At 40.6% G+C, this 17,308-nt stretch overlaps 2 protein-coding genes across 2 annotated transcripts in view; both read right to left on the reverse strand.

Moving 5' to 3' along the window:
• Positions 1-4,363, reverse strand: part of LOC124870020 (enhancer of polycomb homolog 1-like) — a 37,352-nt gene extending 32,989 nt beyond the window's left edge. Inside the window, exon 1 of the mRNA XM_047368385.1 lies at positions 4,052-4,363. The gene's annotated coding sequence lies outside the window, so the exon portion shown is untranslated. The remainder of the gene's footprint in view (positions 1-4,051) is intronic.
• A 2,364-nt stretch (positions 4,364-6,727) lies between these two features.
• Positions 6,728-17,308, reverse strand: part of LOC124870126 (integrin beta-1-like) — a 46,653-nt gene continuing 36,072 nt past the window's right edge. Inside the window, exons 13-16 of the mRNA XM_047368649.1 lie at positions 16,491-16,713; positions 14,620-14,852; positions 11,753-11,919; positions 6,728-7,603 (exon numbers count right to left, since the gene is read on the reverse strand). Of these exons, the coding sequence (XP_047224605.1) occupies positions 7,538-7,603; positions 11,753-11,919; positions 14,620-14,852; positions 16,491-16,713 (689 nt within the window). The 3' untranslated portion in view covers positions 6,728-7,537. The remainder of the gene's footprint in view (positions 7,604-11,752; positions 11,920-14,619; positions 14,853-16,490; positions 16,714-17,308) is intronic.

A 17,308-nucleotide genomic window follows, 5' to 3' on the forward strand; every position in this document is an offset into this window, starting at 1 on the left:
TGGTCTTTCACTGGCCTTGCACTACATGGGTATTTTTCATTGGCTGAGATGCTAAACAGAACAAAAACCCGATGAGGAAAAGAAATGCATCAAGAATATGTGGGTTAATTTTACTAAATATTATCAAAATATTCAGCAGTAGTTTTAAAATGATAAAAATATTATCCTGATATCATCCCTCCCTCTGTGACACCATGGCATTTTAACTTAAAGTTATGGTAACAGTTCATGCCTGATGAAAACAATGCGGAAAATAACCGGGGGCCCACTTCGTTCTTAAAATGCCTCCTGAGGAACTCGTGAAGGTCCTGGAAAGACCATCTACAGGTCCTTCTCAAAATATTAGCATATTGTGATTAAGTTAATTATTTTCCATAATGTCATGATGAAAATTTAACATTCATATATTTTAGATTCATTGCACACTAACTGAAATATTTCAGGTCTTTTATTGTCTTAATACGGATGATTGTGGCATACAGCTCATGAAAACCCAAAATTCCTATCTCACAAAATTAGCATATCATTAAAAGGGTCTCTAAACGAGCTATGAACCTAATCATCTGAATCAACGAGTTAACTCTAAACACCTGCAAAAGATTCCTGAGGCCTTTAAAACTCCCAGCCTGGTTCATCACTCAAAACCCCAATCATGGGTAAGACTGCCGACCTGACTGCTGTCCAGAAGGCCACTATTGACACCCTCAAGCAAGAGGGTAAGACACAGAAAGAAATTTCTGAACGAATAGGCTGTTCCCAGAGTGCTGTATCAAGGCACCTCAGTGGGAAGTCTGTGGGAAGGAAAAAGTGTGGCAGAAAACGCTGCACAACGAGAAGAGGTGACCGGACCCTGAGGAAGATTGTGGAGAAGGGCCGATTCCAGACCTTGAGGGACCTGCGGAAGCAGTGGACTGAGTCTGGAGTAGAAACATCCAGAGCCACCGTGCACAGGCGTGTGCAGGAAATGGGCTACAGGTGCCGCATTCCCCAGGTCAAGCCACTTTTGAACCAGAAACAGCGGCAGAAGCACCTGACCAGTGCTACAGAGAAGCAGCACTGGACTGTTGCTCAGTGGTCCAAAGTACTTTTTTCGGATGAAAGCAAATTCTGCATGTCATTCGGAAATCAAGGTGCCAGAGTCTGGAGGAAGACTGGGGAGAAGGAAATGTCAAAATGTCAGAAGTCCAGTGTCAAGTACCCACAGTCAGTGATGGTCTGGGGTGCCGTGTCAGCTGCTGGTGTTGGTCCACTGTGTTTTATCAAGGGCAGGGTCAATGCAGCTAGCTATCAGGAGATTTTGGAGCACTTCATGCTTCCATCTGCTGAAAAGCTTTATGGAGATGAAGATTTCATTTTTCAGCACGACCTGGCACCTGCTCACAGTGCCAAAACCACTGGTAAATGGTTTACTGACCATGGTATCACTGTGCTCAATTGGCCTGCCAACTCTCCTGACCTGAACCCCATAGAGAATCTGTGGGATATTGTGAAGAGAACGTTGAGAGACTCAAGACCCAACACTCTGGATGAGCTAAAGGCCGCTATCGAAGCATCCTGGGCCTCCATAAGACCTCAGCAGTGCCACAGGCTGATTGCCTCCATGCCACGCCGCATTGAAGCAGTCATTTCTGCAAAAGGATTCCCGACCAAGTATTGAGTGCATAACTGTACATGATTATTTGAAGGTTGACGTTTTTTGTATTAAAAACACTTTTCTTTTATTGGTCGCATGAAATATGCTAATTTTGTGAGATAGGAATTTTGGGTTTTCATGAGCTGTATGCCAAAATCATCCATATTAAGACAATAAAAGACCTGAAATATTTCAGTTAGTGTGCAATGAATCTAAAATATATGAATGTTAAATTTTCATCATTACATTATGGAAAATAATGAACTTTATCACAATATGCTAATATTTTGAGAAGGACCAGTATATTATGGCAGATTTTTAACCATCTGGCTTGGTCTTAGTTCAGTGTGCAGCCGCCTTTATAACATTTGTCAGTGTTATTTCTCATACATAATGTTCACCATTTGTGATCGCTAATTAACAAACAATGAGGTAGAGATGCACAAAAAAAAAAAAATTCGGCTGCTGATTGGATCGGACTGTTTTCATACTAATTGGCTCTGAACAGTGATCAGCTGGTCACGAGTGCAGAAAACCAATCTACTTCAGGTCAGGCTGGAGGGTCGTGCTGACTGCCCTTTTCAGTGTGAACACGTTTACTTTACGTATACTACTTCCTTTGACATGTTCAGACAATGAAGTTAGGACTGTGACTACGGTTCTATGAACAATGGATGACCGCCAGAGCGCTCGGTCCCTCAGAATGATCGTGCTTTCGTGAGAAGATTAAGGGGCCGAGCTTCCGTTGTCACCTGGGGGGTCACTTGTGACCATGTTGACAGAAAATACTAAAAATAAAATACTTTCAGTGCTTAGCACAGCACCTCTGGTGGTCTGTAGGGATGAAATAGAACGGTGGTTCATCCATGCCACATGTATGTAGAATGTGCAAGTATGTATGTTTAGGTATAAACGTGTATGTATAAATGTACATGTAAGTATACGGACAGTAATTGTAGTTGTAAGCAAGTATAAGCATTGGCTATTCCTTTGTTGGTAAATTATCGGTTTATAAAATATATAGTGGTGTTTTTTATTTTATTTTATTTTCTGTAGTGTTGTAAATTTACCAAAATAAATCAAAATCAATCAATGCTGTGAGACAGAGCGACACGTTCAGCAGCCAACCTGAGTGAAGTTTAGCAAATGTAGCAAATACATATTAGGCTGTAATCCACAGTTAACAGCTTAAATGTTGATATATTTACATACAAAAGATTTCATTAGCAGGAAGAGTATGATCAACTGAAGAATGACTGCTGCACCTTTAAATGTGATTTCTGGATTAGGTTAAAAAATTGAAAATCATTTTCCAAAAAAATAAAATAAATGTATTTATAATCTTTACATTTTAAAAGATAGTCAGCTAAATACATTTTTGCTTCAAAACTGAATATTGTTTTAAATGGATATAACAACAATCTAAATAAATTAATTTGTCCTTTTAGGTGAATTCACTTACGACTACATTTGCCATCATTTTTACATGTTTCAATGTAAATTAAAGGACCTAAATTATTCCTGTATTGTTAAAATGCTTTAACTGTCTCAAGTTTTAACATGGTCTTGGTATCATTGGGAAAATCTTTAAAATGCAACCCTTTGGTCTGGCATTTAACGCCTAAAAATGTTAACATACCTGCTCATGATTGAGACATTATACTGGATTGAAAACAGCTTTCATGCCTCACATGCTTCCAGCTGGCACACAGAAGTGCCATGAGGGTGGGGTTTGTCCCACAATAGGGAAAGAGTTTGGATAATCACAGGAAAGAACTGGAAAACTCAGCTTTCCAGCTCTTGTATGTGAGCAGATATGATCAGTTCTGGTCAGTGTTTATTAATGATATCATTCAAGGATGTAGACCTGATCCCTACATTCAGCCTCCACCTGTTTTCAGGAGCTGGGTTTGTGCTGGTTAGATAATATTTGCAGTGAATGATCCAGGGCTGAGCAGTTCCAGGGCAGACCACAGGGACAGCCTGGCACTGTTCAGTCACACACCCAAAGCTGCATATGATCCAGCAGAAAAATGTTCCAGATTTTCCTGTCATCAGGATGAAAACTCTTCAAAGGAGATGGTGTTAAAAATAACTAGAGATCTTTTAACGTTCTCCACCGCTACTCCCTTCAGCTCAGCTTTACTCTCGAAAAATCCACTAAATCAGATATATATGATTATTTCAACATTTATTTATCAATTTTCTACATGTACATCCATCTCCTATAGGTCTGGTAGCTTCAGGGGCCGAAAAACTGAGTAGGAACTTGTGGTTTTGCTGTTGAATTGCATCCAGCTGACCAGCCAGGAATTTGATTGCGTGTATGAAATCATCCGATGCCAGAAAATACACTAATCACGACGGGCCTCCTTATTTTGGCCATTAGAGTTAAAAACACAGCAGGTAAATACTCACCGAGTGGATCTGTGTGGAAAGGTGGAAGCCTTCAGGACAGACGGAGAACATTTCTGCAAGTTTAACCAGAAGAAGAAGGAAAAACCGAGAGACACGACAGAGAACACGACGCAGCGAGCCTCAGAGGGAGTTAACATTAACGTTAGCCTCGGCAGGTTCTACTTAGTTTCATGACAGAACCGGTCGTTGAGAAGCAGCCGGTTCCCGTTGAACATCCGGTCCGTCAAACGGCGTCTTTCGGTCGGTAAAAGTCCGTATTTTCCTTCCGTTGCTCGAAACTAGAGAGCTGGAAACCAAAGTGCTACTGTTGGGGGTTAACAACTTTGCTGTGAAACACGCCATCTGATTGGACAGCCGAGACCACCAATCACCTGTGGAAAGAGTCCACAGGGGATGGGACGGAACGCGACTGGCTGGCGCAGACACCATACTAGAGATGAGAATTACGGTTCTTTTTAAGGATCCGATTCATTTTGTTAGCCAAACAAAAGGATGACGGTTCTCTTGGCCCCCGACCGGCCGAAATATCCAAATGCCGTAGACACGGGAGAGTAGAGGCTACACGAAAGTCCGGATCGTACGTTAGCGTCGCCGCCATGTTGCGAGTGGCATTTCTGCTGACACGTTCTTCTTTAAGGGGTTCAGCTAACTGTATGAATCAAAATCTTTTAACAAATCATAATTTACAATCGCAAATTGTGTATATAATTATATTTCTCACTAATATTAATACTTTATGAATAATTAAACACTTCTTTAAATAAATATTTCTTAAATATTAATATTCTTTTATGGGTGGTAACAGAATGCAAGAAGGTACCGGGATCGATTCCCGGGCTAGGCTCTTTTTGCATGGTCGGATGTTCTCCTCATGCATGGGTTGGTTCTCTCTGGGTACTCTGCCTTTCTCTAACAGTCCACAAATATGACTGTTAGGTTATATGGTTACTCTAAATTGTTCATGGGTATGAGTGTGGGTTTCTGTGTGGCCCTGTGATGGACTGTCCAGGGTTTACCCCGCCTCTCACCCAATTACCTCTGGAGATACACACCAGCACCTTATGCTTCAAAGACAAGAGGATATAGTCAACGGATGGTTTCTGCCCTGTTCCTTAAATGCTTCAAAAGTAGGAACTCCCACCATTAATGCATTTATATTTGTCAAAATCAGCCCAGTTTACATTTATTAGTAACTTAAGTATTTTCTCTATAAAATAAAATGATCCTACTTCATGTTGCATGTAAAAGGCCTGATAGAGATGTTTTAAATGAAACAATACAGGTTTACGACCATATGCATGTTGACCAACCACATGAAATCCACAAAAACTTTTCAGTACAGTAAATTTCACAGATCCCAATAAGAAAATAAAATGCTCCACCTTAATGTTTTGCCACTTATTTTCATATTCAATTTTTATCATGGTTTTCAGTTCACAACCTGAAAAACTACACCAAAGCATGCGCCTTGACCAGAAACAACCTGCTATAACTTTTTGGTATTTTTTACAAAATAAAATCAAAACTTAAGAATTTCCTCTTTCCTCAGCAAACATATGGAAGGTGCTTTGCTCAGATGAGGCCAATAAAACATTTTTTACTATTCATGCAAAGCACACCATCACAATGCTGAAACAAGCTGGTGGCAGCGTCATGCTGTGTGGATGTTTTTCTTCACGAGGGACAGGGAAGCTGATGAACTGAGTCAAATACAGGACAATCCTGGAAGAAATAAAAGTTTTCCACTTTCAGCAGAACAATGACCTTAAACCTAAAGCCAGAGCTACAATCAAACTGTTCGCATCAAAGAACATTCATGCGTTAAAATGGCCCGGTTAAAGTCCAGACCTCGATCCCATTGGCAAAGAATGTGCAAAACATTTAATACTCAATGTAACTAATTAGTCAGTCAGTCATTTTCTACCACTTATTCCATAGTGGGTTGCGGGGGAGCTGGTGCCTATCTCCAGCAGTCTATGGGCAAGAGGCAGGGTACACCCTGGACAGGTCGCCAGTCCATCACAGGGCAACACACAAACAACCACACACACACACTCATTCATACCCCTAAGGGCAATTTATAGTGACCAATTAACCTAACAGGCATGTCTTTGGACTGTGGGAGGAAGCCGGAGTACCCGGTGAGAACACACGCATGCACGGGGAGAACATGCAAACTCCATGCAGAAAGACCCCTGGTCAGGAATTGAACCCAGGACCTTCTTGCTGCAAGGCAACAGTGCTACCAACTGCGCCACCGTGTAGCCCTGTAACTAATTAATGAACACCAATGCACACCGCATTTTTCAGATATTAGTTTGATTCTGAAAAAACATTGAAACCTGTGTATCTTTTTCTTTCCATTAGTGTTTGTAATGTTAAAGTTCAAAGGGTATGAATACTTTTGCAAGGCACTGTAGTTTGCCAGCTTGAAAGAAAAATAAAAACCACATATTAAAAATGGGTTCAACGCAATGTTTATGCATAAATAGACATTTGATTAAACCTTTGGCTAAAAGCTAAATAAATATTTACTGTCAGGACAAGCAATTAAGGATTATCCCATGACCCTTTAACCCTGACCAACTAGCCATTTCTTTACATCCCAGTAAGGAACACAATTCTTCAGTCAGGTGGAGAGAAATGCATGAAATTACTGCTCAATCAGACCTTATGTTGGGGTAAGTTAGTTTATTTAATAAATAATTTGAGAAAACAGGTTTGCCTGAATGTCTTTGCACCACTGAAAGAAGGCACTTAAAAACAATGGTGACAGTTGCTTTAATGAAAACCCCTGTTTTTTGTGGATCTAAAACATTTGATCGAAGTAAAAAAAAAAAAAAAAAAAACTTTAAATGTAAAGTATTATCCTATGAAAACAAGGAGGCATGTATTTGATGCTGAAATGAAGGACCTGAGTTGGCTTTAAATTAAGCAAATAAGACCTGAAACAGTAAAGCTACGTTAAACTGACATCCTTTCAGACAGAAAAAACAAATTACAAATGATTGTTCAGCTGCAAGTTCATAGATATGGCTTTACACAGAACCGGAAAAAGTCTGTACACATTTCATTTCAAACACGCAAGCTTTTAAACGAGCGCTAACTGCTCAGGTGCACGACCCAGAACACAGGGAGACCTTTGGTCAGACAGCAGGTCGATCCTGATACCTTTGGTCGCCGGTTATTATTTGTCTGTGAAAGCCTGATTATTTCCTACTGAACAGAACAACCCTCCGCAGAACACTGATGGCTTTGCTATAAAACATAAAGGCACACCTTAGCACAGCTTTTCCATTAAAAGCCCAGTTATAAAAAAACACAAAAATCCAAACTTTTTACAAAGATAAAGCAAAGGAAATCAAAACAAGTTAAAAAAAACAAAATCATTTGGCAATCATGACGACAAACAGGGAGTATTGTTGTATAAACCCCCCCTGGTTCTTCTCCATGTACAGTGTAGTCATAAAGGAGGGAGAAGCTCCATCATTTCCCCTCGTACTTTGGGTTGACCACAGTTGTTACAGCACTTTTATAGATCGGATTCTCACCCTAAAAACAAAAAAGAAGAGCAGAAAGAGGTTATTTAGATTATGAAAATGTTCGTCCTTTCATTGCTTTTCTTTGGACTTTGGGTGCTTTTAGTCTTCAGTGTGGTTCTGGAGAACTGTTGATCAAGAACCCTTTCAAAATTACAAGAAAGTCTGTCACAATCCTGTTTTTATTCTCACTGAGGCCAATCTGAACGAAGAATGACTCGTCTATAAACACCGCTGCTGTGACTGCGGGAAAGATAGGCAGACCTTTCAACCAGTTCATTCATTTACTCCTTTTATGGTTGTGTTTTTGCAGCATATGATGACACTAGATGGCAGCACTAGGAGCAGAAGAAAAGGCCACTCCCTCAGGAAACATCTACAATCTTATTGACCTCCATGTTTTCTGCATATTTCTTTCAGATTAACCAACAGACTACAGGCTCTTACAGGCAGTATACACAATATCTGCAAAAATGGCAGGAGCACAAAGAAATCCTGAAGGGACATCTTTAAATGTTGAGATAGACTTTATTGAGCTCAGAATGGAGAAATTCACTTGTTACAGCAGCTCTTAGAGGTGTACGGTGCAGATAGTTATGATATGTGCAATCAAAGAAGAACAAGGTAAATGTGCAAGAATAAGTAATAATAATAGAATAAAAAAATAAAATAATGATTGTGCTAAAGCGACAATGCTTGGAGGTAGTTATAAATACAGAGGTTATTACACGAGTTGTTATGTGGTATAATTGAACTGTCTGACAGCGGTGGGGATGAAGGACATGCGGTGGCGCTCCTTCCTGCATTGAGGGTGTCTTAGTCAGCCACTAAAGGAGCTGCTGAGCTCCTCTACAGTCGGGTGCAGTGGGTGAGAGGTTATGTCCATAATGGATGCGAGCTTGGCTAACATCCTCCTCTCAGAGTCAAGTGGGCAGCCCAGGACAGAGCTGGCTCTCCTAACCAGCTTGTTCAGTCTGCTCCTGTCCCTCTCCATGCTGCCTGGGGCCCAGTAGAAGACAGCTTAGAGGATGGTAGAGGCTGTCTCTAACAGCTTTTCACATTTAGTGACTGAAGGTTATTGCCCATTCTTTAGTCAGATTGGATGGAAAGTGTCTGTGAACCAACATTTTTCAAGTCCTACCACATATTTTCAATCAGATTTAGGTCTGGACTTTGACTGGGCCATTCTAACACACAAATGTGCTATGATCTAAACCATTCTGTTGTATCTCTGCTTGTATGTTATGGTAACTGTCCTCCTGGAAGCTGAACCTCTGCCCCAGTCACAACCGGCTTTCTTCAATTCAATTCAATTCAGTTTATTTATATAGCGACAATTCACAACACATGTCGTCTCAAGGCACTTCACAACAGTCAGGTACATACATTCCAATTAATCCTAATCATTGAACAGTGCAGTCAGATTCAGTAATTTATTCAAATTGGATAAAAAGTTTTTCTATCTAAGGAAACCCAGCATATTGCATCCAGTCAGTGACTTGCAGCATTCACTCCTCCTGGATGAGCATGTAGAGACAGTGGACAGTCACTGGCGTTGACTTTGCAGCAATCCCTCATACTGAGCATGCATGTAGCGACAGTGGAGAGGAAAAACTCCCTTTTAACAGGAAGAAACCTCCAGCAGAACCAGAACCAGGCTCAGTGTGAGCGGCCATCTGCCACGACCGACTGGGGGTTTGAGAGAACAGAGCAGAGACACAAAGAGAACAAAGAAGCACTGATCCAGAAGTACTTTCTATGGGAAGGAAAAGTAAATGTTAATGGATGTAGCTCCTTTAGTCGTTTCACCAAGAAAGAAAGAACAGATAAACTCTGAGCCAGTTTTCAAGGTTAGAGTCTGAAAGAGAGCATATAGAGTTAGTTACAGTAAAAGCTCAGTCTATCGCCATGTCTAGGAGAGAGAAAGGGTTGGTTGTAGTTTCAGTTTCGATTATTTAGTTAAACGGCACTTATTTACAACAATGTCGTCTCAAGGCACCTCACAAAGGGTCCCACTGATGGTTATTGTTATACTAAAAACCACAAGGATTGGGATACCTCTATCTGTCAGACTGATTATAACAATTGGAAAAGAGAATAGGTAATACAGGTAGCAGAAATGGAGGGTGTGTTTGCACCTCAACCATAACTGAGCCGGTTTAGGCTAAACCTGATTCCCCTTTACTCCAACCAACAGGGAGGAAGGCTCCGTCCTTGATAAACTAAGCCACTCTAACTATAAGCTTTATCAAAAAGGAAAGTTTTAAGCCTAGCCTTAAAAGTAGACAGGGTGTTTGCCTCACGGACTAAAACTGGGAGCTGGTTCCACAGGAGAGGATCCTGATAACTAAAAGATCTGCCTCCCATTCTACTTCTAGAGACTCTAGGAACCACCAGTAAACCTGCAGTCTGAGAACAAAGTGCTCTGTTAGGAACATATGGAACCATCAGATCTCTGATCTATGATGGAGCTAGATCATTAAGGGCTTTATATGTGAGGAGGAGAATTTTAAATTCTATTCTGGATTTAACAGGGAGCCAATGAAGGGAAGCTAAAATAGGAGAAATATGATCTCTCTTTTTAATTTTCATCAGACCTCTTGCTGCAGCATTTTGAATCAACTGAAGGCTTTTAACTGCATTTTGTGGACATCCTGATAGTGAAGAATTACAATAGTCCAGCCTTGAAGTAACAAATGCATGGACTAGTTTTTCAGTGTCACTCCTGGACAGGATATTTCTAATTTTGGCAATGTTCTGGAGATGAAAGAAGGAAATCCTAGAAACCTGTTTAATATGGAATTTAAATGACATGTCCTGGTCAAAAATAACACCAAGGGTTTTATTTTATTATCAGAGGTCAATTTAATGCCATCCAGGTTAAGTGATCGACTAAGCAGTTTCTTTTTTAAAGACTCCGGTCCAAAGACGACAACTTCTGTCAGCACTGAGATCTAACAGGACAAGAACAGACACAAGTTCATTATCTGAGGCCATAAGAATATCATTAGTGACTTTCAGCAGAGCTGTTTCAGTGCTATGATGAGCTCTGAAACCTGACTGAAACTCTACAAACAGGTCATTGCTGTATAAATGCTCCAACATTTGATTAGCAACAATTTACTCAAGAATTTTAGATAAGAATGGAAGATTGGATATAGGTCTGTAATTTTTCAAGTCATCTCCATCAAGCGAAGGTTTCTTAAGTAAAGGTTTAATTACAGCTAACTTAAAAGCCTGTGGTTCTGATCCATTTACTAAAGATAGATTAATCATATCAAAAATGGGGCTGGTAACTAAGGATTAAATATTCAAAAGAGTTGTAGCTATTGATTGGTCTAGGACTAATCAATAAATCGGACTGAAAGATGGTTGCTACTCCTCCTCCGCGCCCAGTATTTCAAGAAATGTGAAAATTTAAATAATTAGTAGTAGTTGACTCATTTATAGTCACATAATCCTCTTGCTGCAGCCAAGTTTCTGTGAGGCAAAATAAATCAATCTGATTGTCACAAATCAGGTCACTAACTAGCAAGGTCTTTGGAGAGAGAGATCTTATGTTCAGTAGGCCACATTTAATTGTTTTATTTTTCTTTTCGGTCTGAGTTGTGTTTATTTTTATGAGATTTTCCTGATTTCCTCCTTTTAGATTATTTTTTAACCTATTCAATTCTAGGATGGCCTTTTATTTAGCTCCATCCATCTTCCCATCAACAGTCTTACCAACATGGCTCCTGTCAAACAGCAGTGGAGAATACCTCCGGCTTCCTTTCAAAAATCTCACCACCAGATTTGTGGTTTTTACAACTAATAGTTGTCCAGTCAACAGATTTTCCCACCTGAGCCATGGATCTCTGTAGCTCTTCCAGAGTTACCATTTCTACTTCTCTTGATTAATGCTCGCCTTGTTCAGCCTATTAGTTTGGTTGAGGTATGCAGTTGGTCCATCCTCTTTCCATGTTAAGATAATGGACTGAACAGAGCTCTGAGATGTTCACAGCATAACTTTGCAAGGCAGTGAGCATCAGAGCAGCATCTCCACAAAATGCCCCTACTGGACTGCAGAGATGAGAACTATACCAGCTGTAATGAAGCCAGCCTTCAGTTTAATAATAAAGTAATCTTTTAAGTCCTGTTAGAGGATTCTGTATAACCAACTCACCGTGTCCCAGATGGCGTTCATCTTCTCCTTCTCAAACTTGGCAAACTCTCTGCGGTCATGGATGATCATGAGCAGCTTCCAGATGAGCAGCAGGGCCAGGCCGATCATCACGATGCCTGCTACAACACCTGCCACGATGGGGATGATGTCAGGACCTGCTGGGCACTCTGAAACAGGGAAAACAAACACACTGTAGTCTGTAGTCCGTTTTGTGTTTCCATGCTTATCCTGACCTGGAAAACAAACAGCAAAAATACACTCACCGGCCACTTTATTAGGTACACCTGTCCAACTGTTGGTTAAAGCAAATTTCTAATCAGTCAACCACATGGCAGCAACTCAATGCATTTAGGCATGTAGACATGGTCAAGACGATCTGCTGCAGTTCAAACCGAGCATCAGAATGTGGAAGAAAGGAAATTTAAGTGACTTTGAACGTGGCATGGTTGTTGGTGCCAGACGGGCTGGTCTGAGTATTTCAGAAACTGCTGATCTACTGGGATTTTCACGCACTACCATCTCTAGGGTTTACAGAGAATGGTCCAAAAAAGAGAAAATATCCAGTTCTGTGGGCACAAATGTCTTGTTGATGCCAGAGGTCAGAGGAGAATGTCCAGACTGGTTCGAGCTGATAGAAAGGCAACAGTAACTCAAATAACCAGTTGTTACAACCAAGGCAAGCAGAAGAGCATCTCTGAACGCACAACACGTCGAACCTTGAGGCAGATGGGCTACAGCAGCAGAAGACCACATCGGGTGCCTCTCCTGTCAGCTAAGAACAGGAAACTGAGGCTACAACTCACACAGGCTCACCAAAATGGGACAATAGAAGATTGGAAAAATGTTGCCTGGTCTGACGAGTCTAGATTTCTGTTGCGACATTCAGATGGGACGGTCAGAATTTGGCATCAACAACATGTAAGCATGGATCCATCTTGCCTTGTATCAATCGTTCAGGCTGGAAGTGGTGGTGTAATGGTGTGGGGGGTATTTTTTATGGCACACTTTGGGCCCCTTAGTACCAATTGAGCATCGTGTCAACGTCACAGCCTACCCGAGTATAGTTGCTGACCATGTCCATCCCTTTATGACCACAATGTACCCATCTTCTGATGGTTACTTCCAGCAGGATAACGCACCATGTCATAAAGCACGAATCATCTCAGACTGGTTTCTTGAACATGACAATGAGTTCATTGTACTCAAATGGTCTCCACAGTCACCAGATCTCAATCCAACAGAGCACCTTTGGGAGATTCGCATCATGGATGTGCAGCCAACAAATCTGCAGCATCTGTGTGATGCTATCATGTCAATATGGACCAAACTCTCTGAGGAATGTTTCCAGTACCTTGTTGAATCTATGCCACGAAGGATTAAGGCAGTTCTGAAGCCAAAATGGGGTCCAACCCAGTACTAGCAAGGTGTACCTAATAAAGTGGCTGGTGAGTTTATTTTAAAGCAAGAAACCCTAAAAACATAAATCACAATCGACTTTCCACTGGAAGGACGACCTAGAAATGCACTTGTCTCTTAAACCAGGTTGAAGTAACACTCTCCTCCCTCTTCTGGACTGGATAACTGCTGTCAAACAGCAGCTGAGTAAAACACTTTCTTCCTAAATGAACAAAAGAACGAATGTATTTTATTTTTCACAATGCCACCATAGATGTCAGTGCTTTTCCTCCTAAATTAAACGACACCGTTAGAAACTTGGGGTTAATATTTGATCAGGAGTTTAACTAGAAAAACAAATAGACTCTATGGTCAAGTTTTTCTCATCTGCATCTTCTGGCCAAAGTTAAGCCTTTTTTTATATCACTCCGACTTGGAATAGGCCATTTATGCTTTCATTAGCTCTAGATTTGATTATTGTAATGGACTCTATATAGTTGTCTCCCACTCGTCTTTAAACGTCCAGAACACGGCTGCCTGTCTTTTAACCAACACCTCTAAACGTGAGCACATCACCCCGGTCTTATCCTCTTTAGACTGGCTTCCTGTCCTTTTTAGAATTGATTTTAAACTTTTATTTATTCTTGATGGCTTTGGCCCACCGTACCTTTCTGAACTTTTACATCCTTCTGAATATGGCAGATCCCTGAGGTCATCAGATCAACCATTAATAGATGTTCCTAAACATTGGGTGACCGGGCTTTTTCAGTGGCAGAACTCCGACTCTGGATCCAACTTCCTTTAGACCTTTACTTCACCACTGACCCAGGCATCTTTAAACCTGAGCTTAAGACTTATTTTTTTCAGCCAGTCTTTATATACCAGTATATAAAGTATATTATTTTCCTGCTGTTTGCTTTTAGGGTTGTATGTGTTTTTTATATTTCGTGATCTTACTGTTAAGTGCTTTGATCACCTTAGTTGGTTGTTTTAAAGAGTTATGTGAATGAATGAATGAATGAATGGAAAAAAGGATGGATGGATGAACAAACTGACAAATGCTAAACAGATGGATGGACGGACAAAAGGACCCATAAAGGGATTGACGATTAAACGGACCCATGGGTAAAAGATGGATGAATGAGAAACAGACAGACGGATCAGGGATGGATGGATTACCAATCGATGGATAGAAGGAATACAAATAGAGAGATAGATAAGGGATGGATAAATGGACTAGGATAAACAGATGGACGATAAAATGGACAGATAGGCAGATGGATAAATTGATAAAGTGATGGATTCATAGATGGATGGATGACAAATAGATCAACAGACTGGAAGAGATAGATGAACAGATGATTGGTAAACTGACAAATGGATGGAGAAAATAGACAGGATGGAAGAAAAAGATGGACACACAGATGCTTAGATAAATGAACTAGACAATACGACAGGGAATCCAAACCTACCCGGCTTCTCAAACACATGAACCTCGTTGGTGTCGTTCCTGACGGCGAGGGTGAAGTAGAACCAGCAGTCGTTCTCGTCCCTCTCCTTGCAGATGGCGCGAGGGAAGGGCTGGTCGGTGGGCTGCGGTAGTTCTTCTGTTTTTTGCACCCTAACCAGGCGGAAGTTCTTACAGTCCTCCTTACACGTGTCCTTCTTCTCACCAGTTTGGAAGGTTAGACACTGCACACAATCCCTGAGGAGAGACACGCATATTGCAGAGCAGCATTTCTACAGCTGTAACGGAGAGCTTGGAGGTAAACTGGTATGAAACACGGTGACTGAAGACTGCAACAGATTCTATCTGAAGATATTAATGACCAAACCGGGAAAAGGTTTAAAAAAACAGAACTGGAGTTTATGTAGCAGAAGACGTTTCGCTCTTCGTCTTCAGGGCTTTCTCAATTTAAAGCTAATGAGGGAGACGTTGCAGGCTTTTACGTCTTAAACTGTAAGAACTGAAGTCCAGTTGTTTTTATTTTTTAAACCTTTATTGGGTTCGCCAGGTTCTGGATGACTGAGAATCTTCACCAGCATATATTAACAATCAGTTTCATCACTGTACCTGCCTACATAAACTTTCTGGCTGATTGAAAACCCAATTATTTTATATTTTAGGCCTTTAACTGTTGTGCTTTCCCCAAATTCTCCTCTGGACACATTTGTAGCAAAAATGTAACAAACAACAAGAAAAATGCTTTTAAATCATTGTACATCCATATTGTTTCTGTAGCTTTTCATAAATAAATACAAAAATATGATTGATAATATTTAAAATATTTTATAATTATTATGTAAATGTAATTTTACATTTCTTTGAAAACACATCTGGCTCCTTAATACTAAACAAAGCTGTGAAATGACAAACTGCAGTTTTCCAATAATGATTTATCTATAAAGTAAAAAGGATTTGCCCCATAAAACCAATACCTGGTTGCGTGACACTTGGCAGCAACAACTGCCATCAAGCGTTTGTGACAGCTGGGTTTTATGTGCATGAACGGCTTTTTTCTTTTTCTTTTAGGGGAATGCCACAGAAATTCTATCAGATTTAAGCTAGGACTTTAACTAGGCCACTCCAAAAACATTCATTTTGTTGAGCCATTCAGAACTGGTCTTGCTGGTGGGATTTTGGTCATTGTCCTGCTGTTAAAACCCAGAGTGTGCTTGAGCTTAAGGTCACAACATTTCAGGGAGTCGTCAAAGTCCTGAAGCAGCCCCAGATCATCACATTACCACAATCATCAAAAAATTCAACCTAGGTCACTAGGTACATAGAATGTTGGGGACAGGCCTTTGTGTTGTTTCTGATCAGCAGTGGTTTTGACCTTTAAACTCTCCCATGGACATCATTTTTGCCCAGTCTTGTACCTCATTTCAGACAGATAATTGTCAGTGACTTTTGTTTATCATCCATTCTTGAATTTCTTTAGATCGGGGCATAATGTGTTGCTCGTTTGAGATCTTCTAGCCTACATCATGTTGTCAGTAACCTCTTTTTAGTCTTTAATCAGTTTAGATTACATTTTTAATGCTCACTCATAAAACCTATCTATTTTGTAATAGGAGAGTTGGTGAAGAATCTTTGACAATTTCATTAACAAGAACAAATCTTAATTTTGTTTACAAATTTGCTACAAAACATGTCAAGAAGTTAAAAATGCAACAGCAGAGTATGAAAGACAATTAAGTGTTAAAGAAATTGGATTTAAATTTTTTTAAGTTTTCGCCTACAAAAAAAAAATAAAATAAAAACATAAATCATACCACAGCCAAAATGGCAAACAAATCACAACAAAACCTTGGGATGAATTTCCAAATTTTTCTGACTTACTTGTGCTCCGGGCAAACTCCTGGACAGGTTGGACAGACCTCGCAGGTTGGCCCCTGAAATTTGGAGTCTGTGCATTTGCAGGTCCCACATTCGCACTCGCCGCGTCCGTTACAGATCTGCCCGTTCCGGGCTAGACAGGTGGAGGTATCTATCGAGCAGTCGCAGGCGCTGCCCGTGTAGTTGGCTTCACAGATGCACTTTCTGCACTCGCAGCGCCCGTGACCTGGTGAAACAGTGGGAATACACCAACTTAATGCAGAGAAGACATCAAAGTAGCAGACTGGGTAGGTTCTTTTCAAAGTGATTCGTCACTGGTCCTGCAGTGCACCCAAACATCTCAGATCTGACCTTTCATCTACAAGATCGTTTTCTCGCAGGTCACTTCAAAATGTTCCTGCTGGTGAGCCCTGGCAGCCTGTCACACCAACAGAGCTTTACTTGCTGTTCTGGGTTCTTTCATGACCTCCTAGGTGAGTCACCAAGGCGCTCTTAGAAAGGTTATGTGGGGCTGGCCACTCCTGGGAACGTCAACTACCGTTTCAGTTTTTCTCATTTGTGGATAATGGCTCTCACTGTGGTTCACTGGACTCCCAAACCCTAAAAAATGGCTTTGTTACCCTTTTTAAACTGCCAAATCTCAGTCTTTTTCTCATCACTTCTTAAATCTGTTTAGATCTGGGCATGGTGTGCTGCTTTTTACATTTTTTTAGCCTACTTCATGTTGTCAGACAGGTTCTGTTTAAGTGTTTTTTTGATTAAATAGGTCAACAATTATTAGGCCTTGGTGTGGCTAGGGAAACTGAACTAAAATTAACTCA

The sequence above is a fragment of the Girardinichthys multiradiatus genome, chromosome 6 (genome assembly GCF_021462225.1).
Source record: "Girardinichthys multiradiatus isolate DD_20200921_A chromosome 6, DD_fGirMul_XY1, whole genome shotgun sequence".
In the NCBI taxonomy this organism is placed as follows: domain Eukaryota; kingdom Metazoa; phylum Chordata; class Actinopteri; order Cyprinodontiformes; family Goodeidae; genus Girardinichthys; species Girardinichthys multiradiatus.